Source organism: Lathyrus oleraceus, chromosome 6 (genome assembly GCF_024323335.1).
Source record: "Lathyrus oleraceus cultivar Zhongwan6 chromosome 6, CAAS_Psat_ZW6_1.0, whole genome shotgun sequence".
Lineage (NCBI taxonomy): Eukaryota > Viridiplantae > Streptophyta > Magnoliopsida > Fabales > Fabaceae > Lathyrus > Lathyrus oleraceus.
In genome coordinates this window covers 140,052,626-140,069,641 of record NC_066584.1, presented here as the reverse complement: position 1 = coordinate 140,069,641, position 17,016 = coordinate 140,052,626, and the positions used below count along the sequence as shown (strand labels likewise).

The following is a 17,016-nucleotide window of genomic DNA, read 5'->3' as shown; positions in this document are numbered from 1 at the left end:
GAAGTACAGTCTTGGTAACCAAATACAATACAAGAGAGAAGGAAAATAACATCCTATGGAACCCTAGAAACAATCGTCCAACGCTCTCGAGACCGGAAGATAAGTTGCACGAAGCCTCTTCACCTCTCTCTCATAGGCTGCCTCCATATCCGCCTTCTCCTTGGCGAGTCGATCGTACTTCCTCTTCCAAAACTTGGAAGACTGAGGAAGAAGAGAAGTCACCACATCCTCTGGCTCATCAATAATCTGATGCTCCAGAAATTCTATCACAGCATCTTTATCTCTGAGTTGCTGAAGTAGCTCCTCTCGCTCACGGACCCAAGCACGCGAACGGTCTTCATCTCTCAACTCCTCTACTCCTTGGTTAGGGAGGGTTGAAGGCCCAACCATAATCATAGGTGTAGGTCTCGGGTAATCATAGGGCATACGGTACTCAGAAGCTCTCCTCCTCACCCAAGAGGTATAGGGTTCCAAAGCAATACAATTCTTCGGACCAAGCTCTTTCCTTCCCTTCCTATGAATCTTGCGCCAAGCGCGGACCATCCTTCCCTTCAAGTTTTGGGGATCTTTACCCTCTTGAAAGAACACACCTTCTAACAAAATGTTATTAGATTTGTCCTTTAAGGGGAACCCAAGCTGACGGCGTGCCAAAATAGGGTTGTAGTTAATTCCACCACATGTACCAAGAAGAGGCACATTGGAGAATTCACCACATCAGTCGATAATTTGCACACCATCATATACACGGTTATACCAAAAGATATCATCATTATTGAGAGACATAAGTCTCGTAGACCACCGTAGACATCCTTTGTTTTCCTTGAAGGCGGGCGTCTGTGGCAAGTGCGAAATAAACCACTTGTACAACAGAGGCAAACAGCACACAATGGTACCACCACCCTTTGAATTCCTCATATGCAAAGAGAAATAAGTGTCACCCAACAGTGTAGGAACGGGATTAAGAGTAGAGAAAATCCTAATAGCGTTCACATCCACAAAGTTGTCGATGTTGGGGAATAACACTAGCCCATAGATGAGAAGTACAAATATGGCCTCAAAGGCGTCCTCACTCATGGCCTTCCCAAACATAGTAGCTTGAGCAATGAGGAAATCAGCTGGGAGACCTTGAATTCCACCTTTGGTAGTCATATGAGCACCAATATCAGAATCATCTATATGCAACAAATCAGCAATCTCTTGAGAAGAAGGAACTCTCTCCAAGCCACTAAATGACAACTGATCTAGGATAGGTATACCCACAAGATAGGCATACTCCTCAAGCGTAGGAAAAAGCTGGAAATCTGTAAAAGTGAAACAACGGTACAAGGGATCATAGAACTGCACCAACACACTCATCAGACCTTCATCCACCTGAGTAGCAAGAATAGACAGAAGCTTCCCATGGCGAGCTTTGAACTCCAAGGGGTCTAATACATAGGATGTCAAACTCCTTAACTCTTTCAAGTCGGGTTGTCTAAAACTGTACTTCTTTGTATTCCTTCTTTGCTTATCCATGTCTGAAAATTTGCAAATAGACCTCTTAAGTTCCTTGATATTTTCTCATTGTTGATGATATGGATGCATGAATGCATGGATGCATGAATGCATGGATGCAACAATCACACTCAAGGATCAAGAAAGTCACACCACACAAAGGTCATGGGATGGATCAAGTCATCCTTAACATCAATCATCCATTTTGGTGGATTATGGTTTACACCTTATCAACACCCAAGTTCCATTGATATTAAGGATATACAAGAACGGATCGACTGCGAATCAAGGGTTTGTTGCAAGTCACAAGCATGGAGTCTCAGTTAAGAACCACCCAAAGGGAGTGTACTATGGTTAAACCTGACAATCATGTTCTACAAGAGGTTCACATAGCCATCATCCCATCTTTCGGATATTATCGGATAAACGACTACTCGTATTCCAAAAATATTCTCAAGAGAGACTCTTATGAATATAGTATCGCGTAACAATCGTATCAAATCTTACACTTGAACGACCTTCGCACTACGTCCTAAAATAGGCCAAGATGGGCTAGGTAATCTAAGGTCCTTGGCTTCTAAGGTTTATATTGGAAAGAGTAATGCCTAACCACAACTACTCGTGTGACATTATTGATCCCAACATAACCTCCACCAAGTGAATGGGCTTGCAAGTCAACTTGCTTAGGAATAACTCCACACAAGTCAACAAGACTATGCCATTCTCCTATCATAAGTGCACTCGAGTTCGGGTATAGAACTCATCTCACAAGAGACCACCAAGCACACAAGCACTTAATATATCAAGCAAACCAAACATTACACACAATACAGTCATCCCAAATTTGCACAAAAATATGTCACAAGTAAATATAAACATACAATACAACAAAGGCAAAAAGTAGGCAAAACCCACTAGGAAAATTTCCCCAGCAGAGTCGCCACTTTTCTGTAGCGGGGTATTCGCTACCTTTAGATTTATTGACTAAATCAAAAGTAAATCATACAATTCGAGTCGCCACCGCACTTCTATTTATCCAAAGGAAAGGTTAGAAAGCGAACAAAAACCGAGAAGTTTTATCAAATAAAAAACTAATAAAAATGTCAGAGATCTGGGTAAGGGGGTTGGTTATGCAATGGGAAGGTTTTAAGCATCCAAAATATCCTTAGTACTCTAAGGGAGCCCTTTTTACAAATGTTGTATGGTAGGTTGGTATTTGTGAAAATATTTGTGCAAACATGATTGGGGAGATGAGAAGAGAATATACAAATTATTTACAATTTTTATGTTTGAATGGATAAACCCATTGCCTACGTACCATTACAAAGGTAGGATCAAAACCTCGTAGTTCGGGGTAAAAATCTCAAAACAAGTTGGTGAATTGATTGGTCAAAATCCTTAAGGTCTTTTGTTATCAAAGGGATAAAACTCAACCGAAACCACAAGTCCACCATGTGAGGAGAGCTTCAACATACTAGTGAGGGATCCACCCTATAATAAGTATGGAAGACTTATAGTCCAATCACTAAGGATACATGTGAGGTTTATATCATTCACTATGATAACTCAAACCTAATAGCTAATGTTTATGAAAAGCTTTGGCAAAGGTGGCCATTGGAACCAGAAAAACAATTTGAGTGAGTTGTATTTACAGATTAGAAGTATTCACAAAAATAAAGTCAAAGTTGACTTAAGGTTCAATTCAAAATAAGTATTATGAAAAGAGTTTGAAAAAATCAAAGGCATAATGCCTAGGTTTCTAGTTTTGAAAACAATGTCAATGTTTGCACAAAAATGAGTTTGGCTTGGGTTAGAGTGGAGAGAAGAAGAGAAGGGCTAGTCCTAAACATGCAAAGATGAGAGAAGAGAAATAAAACCCTTGGAGTTCCTTTCTTGAGATCATAAAGATGATCCAAGTTGCTCCTTTCCTTTAAACTTAACAATCAACTTAAGCAATCAATCAAATAATCAATCAAGCTCCTAGGATCTTCCAATTTGGCTTGTATTTCTCTTAACTTGGATAATTATGACAATGGTCCTTCTAATTAGCTCAAGTTTGGAATCCCTATCACAAGAACAAACAATCAAAAAGTTCCACAATGCAATAATAGAAATGAACAAAGAGAGAGTTTAGATTAGGGGTCCTTTCAAGTCATCTTCAAGATTAAGCATTCTAAAGGAATGAGGCCTAGTTGCTCTTCAACAATTTTAGCATTCTAAAGGAATGAGGCCTAGTTGCTCTTGAAACTCCAATAACCATAGGCGAGGTCCTAATTCTAAGTCTTTTCTCCTTTTTGCATTGGGTTCGCACAAACAAAAACAAAACAAGCATAAGGCAATAGTATATTTACACAATAATGTGCTCAAGTGAGCAAAAGGCAAATAGCATAAACATAAACATGAGTGTAACACCTCAAAATTTGCCCTCCTCTTCTTGGGACTAGTTTAGCATTTTGCATTTCATGTTTTAGGGCATTAGTCATTGCATATTGCATATCATGTGAAAATAGACAAGTCATCTCCAAAGTCTTTCTCAGAAGATGGAGAGGTTAAGAGATTCAAGCCTGAGGGTCTCATGGATTGATCACTAGCCATCTGAGGGTTTGTGCTTCAATTAGGGTTTCTTGGTCCTTCAAGGAGGTTGAGCTTTGTCTTGGTTGCAAGGATACTTCATCATCATCATGGTTATTGTCATCTGTAAGGGGTTCATTGTTCATTGTCAGATTCCTTGGGATTAGGGTTTTGACCTCTGGTCAACCCTAATCAATGCCATTCTACCAGTCAGGGTTTCTCAAGGAGATGGGGTTTATTTCTTGGAGGGAGATCATATGGTTATATTATTGAGCTAATTTGAGCCAATTCCTCAAGTGGTTGAGGCTCAAGCTGATCAAAGCACTTCCAAGTCATCTAGAGGCCCATAAAAGTCAACAGAAAGTCAACTGTGGGTTTTGAACTGGGAAATTGATTTGTTTCATCCCATTCATGTTCCAACAATGTTTATTCATCATGTCAAATGTATATCTTGAAGAATTTGAGGTCAGATCAAAAGTTTCCAAAAATGGAAAGTGACCTGTAATTGAAAGTTTCCAAAAATGGAAAGTTTTTGGTTTAAATTCAACTTGATCTTACATCATCAAAGCAGCTTCAAATGAATTTTTGTCCAACATGAAAGTTGAAGATCTTTCTCTCCCATTTCTAAAAAGTCCAAGATCATGAATTTATGATGAATGGTTGAGGAGATATGATCAAATCATTGCCAAGTGTGCTTGAAACTTCAAAAGGGCATAACTTTTGACTCATAACTCCAAATTGAGTGGCTCTTTTTGCATTTTGCTTGCCATGACATGTATTTTCCAAATCATCCATCACATTACATGAAAATTCATCACATGATTATATACATATTCATGCTTATTTTGGAGGGAAATTTACAAATTCAAAATTGGTGCATTGTATGGATAAAATGACATTGCCATTGTGTGCATGAGGTGTTTTTAAGTGAATATGAGCTCTCAATGGTTACTGTTCACGTATGCATGCTCCATACACCTCCAATTTTCCAAATTTGCTCACACACCTTGTTTTCACTTAATCACAATTAACAATTGCTAATTACATTTTCAGTAGGATTAACACATGGTATATAAACTAAATCCTAACAGAGTTTGTGATTATTCATCATTTCTAGATCTAAAACTTTTTCCCTCCAAATTCTTCTCTCCATTGAAATTCAAAATTCTTCCACATAACATTGAGTTTTTCTTCCATATTCTTGTTCTGTGATATTGATTTGGTGTAGATCAAGCCTTGGATCATTGATTTTGGCCAGAATTTGTGCATGCTCCAAGCAAATTCATGAAGATGGAAGTAGATATTTGAGCTCGATCCAAGCATCTTCAAGCTTCAATTATTATACAAAGCTTCAAGACATCACTTCAGGAGTAGATCTGCAGCTTGCAAGGCCTTGAATCGTGCGTTTACAGGAACTGCTCTTCAAGAGGTAGGTTTTTTGAACTTCATAATTCTCAAAACTATTGCCATGATAGTGTAGATCATTGAATGCTGATCAATCTGGTGAAAATTTCATGTGAAATGATGTACTAATGGCAGAGACATGCTTGATTAGAGTTTTGAATCCAAAAATGTTTTTGCTCGATTTGCTTTGTACATGATGAATTTATGTGAATTAATAGTCGATCTGTAATCTACATGTCATAACCATTCAAATGATATATTCATTTTGAAATTCTGCAAAAAAAATTGAGTGAAGCTACTGTTCACCCACCGTCTTCATGAGGAAGACGGTGGTTTCCACCGTACCAGCCGCCGCTAGGAACAGTGCTAGTCAGCGCTGCGTATGAACCCTAGAACCAGGCGAAACGACGTCGTTTCGTCCTGGAGCGCGTTCTCCCTTCGAATCCCAGCGCCTGCGTTTCGCTTCTTTTTTTCATTTTAATTCCATTAGTCTGAAACGACGTCGTTTCAGGCAGCGGGCGCATCCTCGCTTCGATTCTGGCTGAAGGACTCCACATTTTATTAATTCATTTTCATTATTTCCTTGTTATTTCAATGTTTATTTCATTTTTTCCATGATCTTCAAAAAATCATAACTAATAGTAGAATGATCCAAATAATTCCAGGTTTTTTGCTACATGATCCTTGGAATGTCTAGAATTTTTTGGTGTTGATTTTAGGATTTTATCATTTCTGGAATTTGAATTGTGGTTGATTATGTGAACATGTGTGAATTTGTGACATTGCCTCATTCTTTCTATCATGAAATGCTCAATAATGCTCCAATTGCCATGAAATTTTGCATGATGATTCTTAACATGTTGATGGATTTGTGTGATTTTATTTGGAATTTTTTGCTATTGTCTTCACTGTTTGGGACACATGTACATTAGGTGTGACAATTTGTGTCACACAATTGGATGTCTAGCTTGTGCATTTTCATATCCATATCAAATGAGCTCCTCTGTTTATGATTTTTGGCATGATGATTGTATTAGACATGTTGTATGCACATGAAAATTTCCAGAATTATTTGATTCATTTCTGTTTTGATATGGAATTTTGATTCTTGATGATCATTTGAATGCTTTGAAATTGTCTTTGCCTTCTCTTGCTCACTACCTGACTTTGCTTAATGATTTTGATTTGGTCCTTTTTAGGACATGTTCTTGAGTGAATGTAGTTGCTTTATGTTGAGTTTTAGTTGCTGTTTTGACTTTTTCTCCATCTTTGACCCTAGGCTTTGCCCTAGGGGTTTGAACTCACATTTGAGCTGTGTATTTCAGGACCGAGCATCCAATCTCCATGGTTGATATTGCCTCATCATTTGAGTGTTGCTATTTACTTTGTCCATTAACCCTTGCTTTTTGTAGGTCATTTGAGATGATAAAACAATTTGAATGCTTGCACATAAGCTTGCATGTTGTGTATATTGGTTGTCTGACTGTTGTTATCTGTTGGTTGTTTGTCTGAACATAATACTGATTGGTTGGCTTTTCTTACAGGTACTTTAGCCGCTTTAACTCATTGTTTGAGTTGTTTTGCTTGTGGTTGGCATACCACCTAGGTAACTTCCTATTCTCCATGTAGTCTGGAAGACCTGTCATGTTATTTTGGCAGGTGTCAAACCCCAATTTTGACCCTGAATCGCTGATTCAATACATTCATCATAGTTATTGCATGTCTACATAGCATACCATGCATTCCATACCGCATAGTACCTAAAATATCAGTCGAAACAATTTTTTCGGATCTACAGACAAACCGATTGAATTAATCAACGGATGTGCGTTAAATCAGTGAACGGAAAATTTTAAAATCAAGCTTCTAGACATCAATTTTATTAATCTACGTTTCACGTAGTTTAACCTGGTATGCTCGATTTATTTTTCAACTAATTTTTCGGTCACCTTTTGATCATCTCGAGTTTGTTTAACTGGTCAAAATTTATTTCAAAATTAAAAGAAACGTTGTATTTTGCCAATAAGTTTATTTCGCGCTGATCATTCTAGTGCATTTATTTTAATTTTTCAAGCATTTTTGCATCCGACTCTTATTCGTTTTAAATCATTTTATTTTTATTTTTATTTTTTAATCAAAATATTCATGAAAAGTAAATATATTTAATTGTAGTATTGTTTCATTTTTTACTATGATTATTTTTAAAGTGTTCATTTTATTTAATTTATTTTATTTTATTTTATTTTATCTCTAAATAACATTCCAAGGGCACTATTGTCATTTAAAAAAATAGAGAAAGCCTAATAAATAACACATATATACTTGTTGAGAGAGGGGGGACGGAGGAACACGAGTGAGCCAACGGCGCGCCCCAGTCCAAGTATCTCTCTTCAGTTCATTTCAAAATGAAAAAGTGATAAAAGTATATATAGAAAATGGCAATGATTGATGAAGTTCTGAGATTCACGTTGATACACTCTTTTCATCTTCACATATTCTCCTTTTCGCAAGTGTCAACCTTTCCATTCATCTCACCAAAAGCCACTCATCCAAATCAATAAAATTATGAATGGAGCAAGAGTGTCAAACTGCAGGTGAGTTTATATTTTTATATTTCTTTATTCCTACAACAACAACACATTAAACTCACACTCATTAAATAACCACACATAAATTTCTCACCATGAAAATTATCACTTTATTTCTTTATACCATAAACCAACAATTTTCCTTCACATGTAAATCCATACAAACAACATACTTTCCACTACTATCATAACAAATTTCCTCTCTCATGTACAAACATCTCACAACTTCATGAAAATAAATAAATCATATCTATTCACACTAACAATATACATACATACATTCTGTTTTTTATTTATTTATAATTTTATAATATATATACTTGCAGATTTTTTATTTATTTATAGGTTTATAATATATACATACTTGCAAATTTTTTATTTATTTATAGGTTTATTTTATAATATATATATTTTTTCCAGTTTGAATCTATATATATATATATATATATATATATATATATATATATATATATATATATATATATATATATATATATATTACTTTCTGTTTTATTTTTTTATTTTTTATTTTATATATTTTTTCTTTACGTGGGTTTTATATATTATATATATACTGTTCTATTTTAGTTATATATATGTATATATAGTTAGGATACTTCTGTGTTTTATATGTAGATATATATATATATATATAATTTTAGTTAAAAGTTTATATATATAAATATATAATTATGTTTTAGTTTTGTGAAGTTTATATATTTTATAATGTTTTTTTCATATATATATATTTTGTAGTGTGTTAATATTATTTTTATATTTTATTTTATTGTTAGTTTTATGTCGATTTTGTAATAATATGGATTCATTGTGAATAGCATGTGTGTGTCGTGTTAAATTTGTATTTCTTTGATTATTTGGAGTTGATGTAAAAACTGTAAAAGTTATATAATGATAATAAATATATTTGATTTGTTGTTTGATTTTTCATTGTGTTGAGATTCGGGAGTTAAAATCCAATTTGACTTTCAAAAATTGTTTGGACGCATAGATTCAGTTGGCTCAATGTCTTATAGAGTGGTTCTTACATGATCCACTCTAAGTTATTTTAGAGCTAAATTCAATTGCTTTCAATTTCGGTTGGTTTTCGGTCACATGGCTTACTCTTGGGCCTTCTTACAATGAGCTCTTTTCTTTTTGCGTGCTCGCATTTACTTGTCTTTATTTCAATTACCCTCAAATAATTTCAAATCATTTTCATAAAACGTGAAGAAAAAGATTATCCTGGATGGAATATCCAGTTATAATCCCGAATATTAGGCTCAAGCTGTAAGAGCTTGCAAGCCATAAATATTCGTCTTCTCTCCAAAATATTTATAAATATTTAAACCATTTTCTTAATAAAGTTGGAAGAAAAAGATTACCTGGATGGAATATCCAGTCGTAATCCCGAATATTAGGCTCAAGTTGTAAGAGCTTGCAAGCCATAAATATTCGTCTTCTCTCCAAAATATTTATAAATATTTAAACCATTTTCTTAATAAAGTTGGAAGGAAAAGATTACCTAGATGGAATATCCAGTCGTAATCCCGAATATTAGGCTCAAGCTGTAAGAGCTTGCAAGCCATAAATATTCGTCTTCTTTCCAAAATATTTATAAATATTTAAATCATTTTCTTAATAAAGTTGGAAGGAAAAGATTACCTGGATGGAATATCCAGTCGTAATCCCGAATATTAGGCTCAAGCTGTAAGAGCTTGCAAGCCATAAATATTCGTCTTCTCTCCAAAATATTTATAAATATTTAAACCATTTTCTTAATAAAGTTGGAAGGAAAAGATTACCTGGATGGAATATCCATTCGTAATCCTGAATATTAGGCTCAAGCTGTAAGAGCTTGCAAGCCATAAATATTCTTCTTCTCTCCAAAATATTTATAAATATTTAAACCATTTTCTTAATAAAGTTGGAAGAAAAAGATTACCTTAATGGAATATCCAGTTATAATCCCGAATATTAGGCTCAAGCTGTAAGAGCTTGCAAGCCATAAATATTCGTCTCCCCTCCAAAACATTCGTAAATATTCGAATCATTTTCTTAGCAATATTGGAAAGAAACAGACTGCCTGGGTGGAATGTCCAGACGTAGTCCCGAGTACTAGACCCAAGCTGTAAGAGCTTGCAAGTCATAAGTGCTCGTCTTTCAAACTTCAAAATACCTAATTCCTACCTTAATACTTTTTCAATAAAGGTCGAAATGGAACATGGTGTATACCGTGCATTCTTGAGATTAAGATTCGAGGCGTATGCCTCGCCTATCTTAGCTCTCGCCATCGTCTAAAATTGTCAATGCGGTTTCTTCAAACCCTTTCTCAATCAAACCTAAAAATACTTAATTTTCATCAAACATTTTTCAATAAAGATGGAAATGGAACATGGTGTATACCGTGCATTCCTGAGATTAAGATTCGAGACGTATGCCTCGCCAATCTTAGCTCTCGCCATCGTCTAAAATTGTCAATACGGTTTCTTCAAACCCTTTCTCAAGCAAACCTAAAATACCTAATCTTTATTAAACACTTTTGCTAATAAAGATGGAAATGGAACGTGGTGTATACCGCGCACTCCTGAGACTAGGATTCGAGACGTATATCTCGCTCATCCAAGTTCTCGCCATCACTCAAAATACATCCAACCAATCAAATTCTTTTCTCGCCGCCGTGCGATTAATCAAAAACCTTTTTCATAAACGAAAGATATATTGTCTTAAGGTGATGCAAAATAATGTTTCGGCCACGATTGTTGAGTAGAGATAAATGACGCTTTTCCGAATGTAGATTTATAAATCCGTTCGATGTGTCGTATGCGTCCACTCCTCATCTGTTTTAGGTAAAACAATGTTTTTGTCGATTACTACAATATAGCTTTCGCTAAAATCGACCAACAAACAAACATTTTTCTACCCAGAACTACGTAAGCCTTGATTTCTGAGATACGTAGGAGCAGGATTTATAAATCTTGTCAGGCCCACTAATAAAAAACTTAGGTTTAGTCCTTCGTCAAAAATCCAAAAAAACATTTCTTCCCTCTTACTTTCTTTCTTTCCCACCTAATAATTCAAAAAGCCTAACATTTCAATTAACACTAACGCACACAACTAACCTAATGGTTCCCGTTGAGTACAACGGACGTGAGGGGTGCTAATACCTTCCCCTTGCGTAATCGACTCCCGAACCCTGATATTGGTTGCGACGACCATATCTTATCCTTTATTTTATGGGTTTTATCGATATTTTCCCTTTCCCATTTTGGGAATAAATAAAGTTCGGTGGCGACTCTGTTCAGTCCATCATTGCGAGCGTGCGATCGTGCTTCGCTTTAAAGTCGTATCCCCATTTTTCGAGGTGCGACAACAGGCACCTGTCTGAAGCCCTCCTTAAGAGGCAACGTTTGTGGTTGTTTATCTTTGTTCCTTGTACATGTAAAGACCTCCTAAGTGAAGAGGCATTGGTAGATAAAAGGGATGTGCAATTCATCCCCTGCTATTCAGTTGTGTCTTTCATCTTGCTCACACCATGTGTTGATGCACTTTGAACAAAAGCCCAAAATCTTGTATATAAAGTCAGTCATTGTGGAATAGAGTTCCTCATTCTGGACTCCCACACATTCTTTGATTCAAGCTCACCCAGGCCTGGGTTAAGAGCTATGAGGCATAACCCTCATATCCATTTCATCTGCTCACCCTGACGGTCAATGTCAGTGGTTAAGAGCTCAAAACACCCATAACAGTTGGCTTGTTTGTCGAGGTTGATTTGACCCCTTGACTAAAGCCCAGCCTTGTATGAGCCACTTGTTTGCATATAGTGTGTGTGCTTGCTCTCTTATGCTTGTGTTTACTTACTTGCTGTTTAGGCTAGCTTGCTTCCTGTGCGAGTTAGGATTAGAGACCTCAACATAGGGATCGTATGCATGACAACTTCTAGGCTCGAGTCGTAGTCTCCCTAGTAGTTTGTTATCTCCCTAGTCTCTGGTTAGGATAGAATAGTTTAGCCGAACTACGGCAACTCTGATTCTCATGTTCAGATGAGATACGTAGGCACGAGATGCGATGTCTTGTCGAGTTTGACTAACAATTAACTGTGATCCTTTTCTCTCGCCCCCGTTGCGATTGAGACCTTCCCTTTCTCTTGCCCTAGTTGCAATCGAGACCCTTCTGTTTTGTATGCGTGTTTGGAGTCTGACGTAAGTCCAGCGATTGGCAGTCAGTTTCCTGTTTGCGTTTCTTTGTTTGGAGTCTGACGTAAGCCCAGCGATTGGCAGTCGGTTTCCCGTGTGGGTTTGCTTGTTTGGAGTCTGACGTAAGTCCAACGATTGGCAGTCGGTTTCCCGTTTGTGGTTGTTTTGTCTGGAGTTGGATGTAAGACCAGCGATTGGCATTCCGTTTCCAGTTTGTGTTTGGGTGTTTGCTCTGACGTCTCAGTGTCTCCGTTTAGCGTTTTGTTTGGCGTGCGTTAGCCGAACTACGACAACTCTGATTCTCATTCCAGATGAGATACGTAGGCATAGGATGCGATATCCTAGCGAGCCCGTTCCCATTTCCCCGAACTACGTCGACTCTGATGTTTGTTTCTGACAAACTACGTAGGCCCAGGATGCGACATCCTGCCGAGTCCGCTTCCTCCGTTTTCTTTCGCCTGTTTATTCCAATGTGTGTGCATTCTTTGAGCAGTTTATCAGCAACCTTTTTTCTATTCTCTTGAGCGTGGATCCCGTCGAGTACGATGGACGTGATGGGTGCTAATACCTTCCCCTTGCATAACCGACTCCCGATCCTTGCAATCTCTGGTCGTAAGACCATTTCCTTTCCAGGTTTACTTCGAGCGTTTCCTTTCCCTCCTTTGGGATAAATAACGCACGGTGGCGGCTCTGTTTGTTTGTTTTTTTTCGCCGGTTGTTTTTCGCGGATGCGATAATGAGCTCAAGTGAGCAAAGGGAAAAAGACAATATCAATAAATGAGCAAGAAATTAAATTGTATTAAAGTAAATTGCAAGAATTAAATGGTTGAATTAAAAGTTAGTAATTAGTAGTTAGTGTTAGTGTGCCATAAGGCAATTTAGCGCTATGTTAAGCAATCGTAAGTGGACTAATGTAGTAGTCACACCTATCTGAGGCCGGTCAATAAACCTATAGGCAAATAAACACAAGTTAGAGATCATGACTAGTAAGCCAAGCTCCTACAACTTGCCATGCCAAAAGAAAAAAAGAATGACCTTGTATGGATTTCAGGTTCTTTGCTTGACCAAGAAGCAACCTATCTTGGACACAAAGCAATTCACTTGATCTTTGATCAAGATGAATTTGATTTGGATCAAAGAAGATTAAGCCTCTCATATGTCAAGGCTAACCACAAATCATTAACTCATTGGTCAAAAGAAAAAGAAGAAGATGAAGATGGAAATGGAATGTACAAAATGGAAGTTCAAATGACATAACCAAAACACATTGATCAAACATGAATGAAATCAACATCAATCAATGGTAAACAGAAGTGAAATGAAGATTAGAAGTCAAGTAAGGTCAAACATATTTTTGGTATTTTTTGGAATTAAAATAATACATGAAATAAAATGAACAAATAAAGGTCAAACTTCAAATCCAATTCAAATCAACTTGGATAAGTCCAATTGGATCATCATAAGTCTAACATGGTCAAACAAAGTTTGACAAATTTTCTCAACATTTTTTGAAAACAGAAACTAATTTTAAACAATTAAAAATGAAGAAAAATAACATAATTGGACTAAAATCTCAAATAAATCTCAAATCAATTAAGAAATTGATGAGAATATTTTTCATAGATTCATCATCATCCAAAGATGTTAAGAAAATATTTTTGGCATTTTTGAATATCAAATGGTATTTTAAATGAATTAAAAACAATCAGAAAAGAAAAAAATTCACAAAAAATATTAAATGGAATCACAAAAATAATTAAAAATCATTTTATTAAACTAGAATTTAAGAGAAATTTTTTGCAATTGGTCCAATATTTTTGTGATTCCAAATAAAGAAGGTATGAATTTTTGAAAATTAATGGATTAAAAGAAATTAAAACAGAAATTAAGAAAATAGAAAAAACCACAGGCGTCTGATCAGAGCTCATTAATTGACGTGGCTGACCAGAAGGCTCCTAGGCGCACGCTCATGATACACTTTGGTCAAACGCGTGGTATGCAGCATTAAATGAAGTCATAACAATGCAAGGTCAGGATTAGATCTGGAGATCATCATCCAACGGCCATGGTTTGAACGCGTGGGGACGGTGGTGGAAACCACCGTCTTCTCTGGTGAGAAGGCCAGATCCGGCCACCAGTTACAGGTTTTGCAACCTCAACTAAAACACGCAATCCATATACCAAATTAAAGCTGGGGTGATGTACATCACCCCTGTAACCTTAGTTTTTACTCAAGATCCTTATAGAAGAAGAAATCTGAGATTGAAAAACTAGGTGTTCAATCTGAAGTTCACCAATTCCAAAAATTAAAGCCAACATTGGCTTGCCTCTCACATGAGGACTTCAGAACACCAAACTAATACAAGCAATGCACAATAATCAGTGAGATTCGAAGCAAAACAGTTGAGGTATAAACCTTTGTAGAGCAGCTTTTGTGAGCACAATTCAACCAATCCTTTGCTTGCAGCTTGATCCTGATGCTTGGTATGAGAGTTAGGCTTAGGAATTAGTGATGATAATCAACCGATGTTGTTGAAAATCACACTTGAAAAATGAAAGTGAAAACTCAAATTCCTTTGGTGAGAGGTTAGGGAATGAATTCAGCAGGGATTCAGGCGCCTTTAGGTTACCAATTGAGTGAGGCAATGCAATCTATTTATAGCCACAACTGATGCAAAGTGTGAGCAAACTCGTGTGCATGAAGTTGGGTCCTCCATGCATGGGCCTGTACAGGCGCATGTGAGGCCCAAAACCAATTGCAAATGCAAGATGAAATGATTATGAAAAGGTTTGGACGTGCAGTTTGCAAGGCATATGCTTGTGCATGAAAATTTAACATGAAATGCATAATTGGTCATAATTGTTCATCTCTTCGAAAGTCCCAATTGGAAAATTCAAACATAGGAATGTGAGTAATGGTTGGATAGGTATTGAGATAAGGAAAAAAAGCTATGTTTAACAAAAATCCATTTGGAGTTTGGAAAATATTGAAAACTAGCCATGAAGTTCAAGGTACAAAACATGCATTTGGAAAATTTGCCAAAATGGACCAACTTCAAGCCCTTCTGTTTCAATGATGCAAGCCTCAAATGACAAAACCTTTAACATAAATGCTGTATATATTTTCAAGACAATCAATTTGGACTTAAATTTTATATCATTTTGATTTTTGATGAGAAAGTTATGGGCACTTAAAGTTGGACTTTTTCAAGATTCAATGGCTTTGGTCCAAAGTGACCTATAATGTTTTGTATTATCACATGTACTTATTTTAGGATTATGAAATTTTGTCCAACATAAAAATTGAAGTAGACATCTTAAAATTTCTAATGCACTTGGTCTTACCTCAAAATCATAAAAAATGAAGGAGTTAGGTCCTTGGGAAGTTGACCCAAAATTAGGGTTTCAGTCAAAATGACCTATAATGTTTTGAAATGAATGATGACCTTAAAAGTTTCAAATGAATTTTTTATGAAAATGAAAGTTGTTAATATGGTTCTTAATAACATTTTTTATCTTGGGGTAATCTTCATTTGACGAACACATCAAAAGTTAGGTGTCAGTAGATTTCAATTTAGTTAGATGAATTGGCTGATCAACTTCTCAAGTCCAAACTTCAAATCTTGATGAATGAATGATTGAGGACACTCACATAGGCTCATATATTCATAAAATGATGAATGAAATAAATTCCCTTGATTTTATTTGATCATAGGTGTAGGTTGCTTCATGAGCAAGGCACAGTCAATGCACAGTTGAATTAGGGTTTCCTTGAGAAGCAATCTTCAAAATCTTTGGTTTATCTTGATAAAATTGGCAAATTGAAATACTTAGGAGGCATATATGATGATTGAGAGCTTTGGAAACCATTTTCATGCTTTCTTTTCTTTGAGTATAGGGGCCTCCTAGGAGCCTTGGATCACATGACTGCTTGAGCTTCAAAACAAAATAAGTTAGTGACATATTTTTGTGTTTTTGGTTAGTAAACAAAATAAGAAAAGCAATAATATACAATTCAAGCATGCTTGGTGGTATCAAACCAACTCACACAAGTCCCAACCTAGGGTAAGGAGCCAAGATGCTATGATCCTTGAGGAAAATGCAAATGAGCAATGTTATGATGCCATGAGGGATCTTAGGGTCAAAATTAGGGTTTTACAGATCAGGCTGACAACTATTTGAATACTGTCAAAAGCCAACTGAAAGAGGCTGAGAGGGATTGCCGTGAAAAAGATAAATAGTGGAAGCTCGCCACAAAACAAAAGAAGGAGATAAGAGATACGCTTGAGGCTGAAATAGCCGACCTCAATGCTTCACTTTGTAAATCAAAAGAAAGGGCAGAACGAGAACGCCGTAGTAAAGAGGGTGCTTTGGCTGCTGCTCAGATTACACCTGATATGTGGAAAGGAAAGTGCCAAGAGGCTGAGAATGCTAATGAGTGGGAGAGATACTGGAGAGGCCGATATGATTTTTTGCTACGAGAAGGTGAAGATTGGATGAATGCAAGGGAAAATGTGAATGTTAGTTTGGCAGCCTGCGAGGAAACCATCCAGTTTTTACATAAACAAAGAAATGAGTATCGAGACAAGTTTGTCAGTTTGATAGACTTCTACAATGGCATGGCCAAGGAGGTGCCTTTGATGCTAAGATGTACTCTGGAAGACATAGACGATGACAACATCCCTTCTTCAGTGACTGACTTTATTTATCTTTGTGAAGACATGATGAAAAGGTTCAAAGGAGAGTTGGAAGATCTCAACAAATAG

The 17,016-nt window shown here is 36.4% G+C and overlaps 1 protein-coding gene across 1 annotated transcript in view; it reads left to right on the top strand.

The window, feature by feature from the left end:
* LOC127094439 (uncharacterized) overlaps positions 1-17,016 on the top strand; it is a 34,483-nt gene extending 17,467 nt beyond the window's left edge. The window contains exon 2 of the mRNA XM_051033272.1: positions 16,492-17,016. Within this exon, the coding sequence (XP_050889229.1) occupies positions 16,492-17,016 (525 nt within the window). The remainder of the gene's footprint in view (positions 1-16,491) is intronic.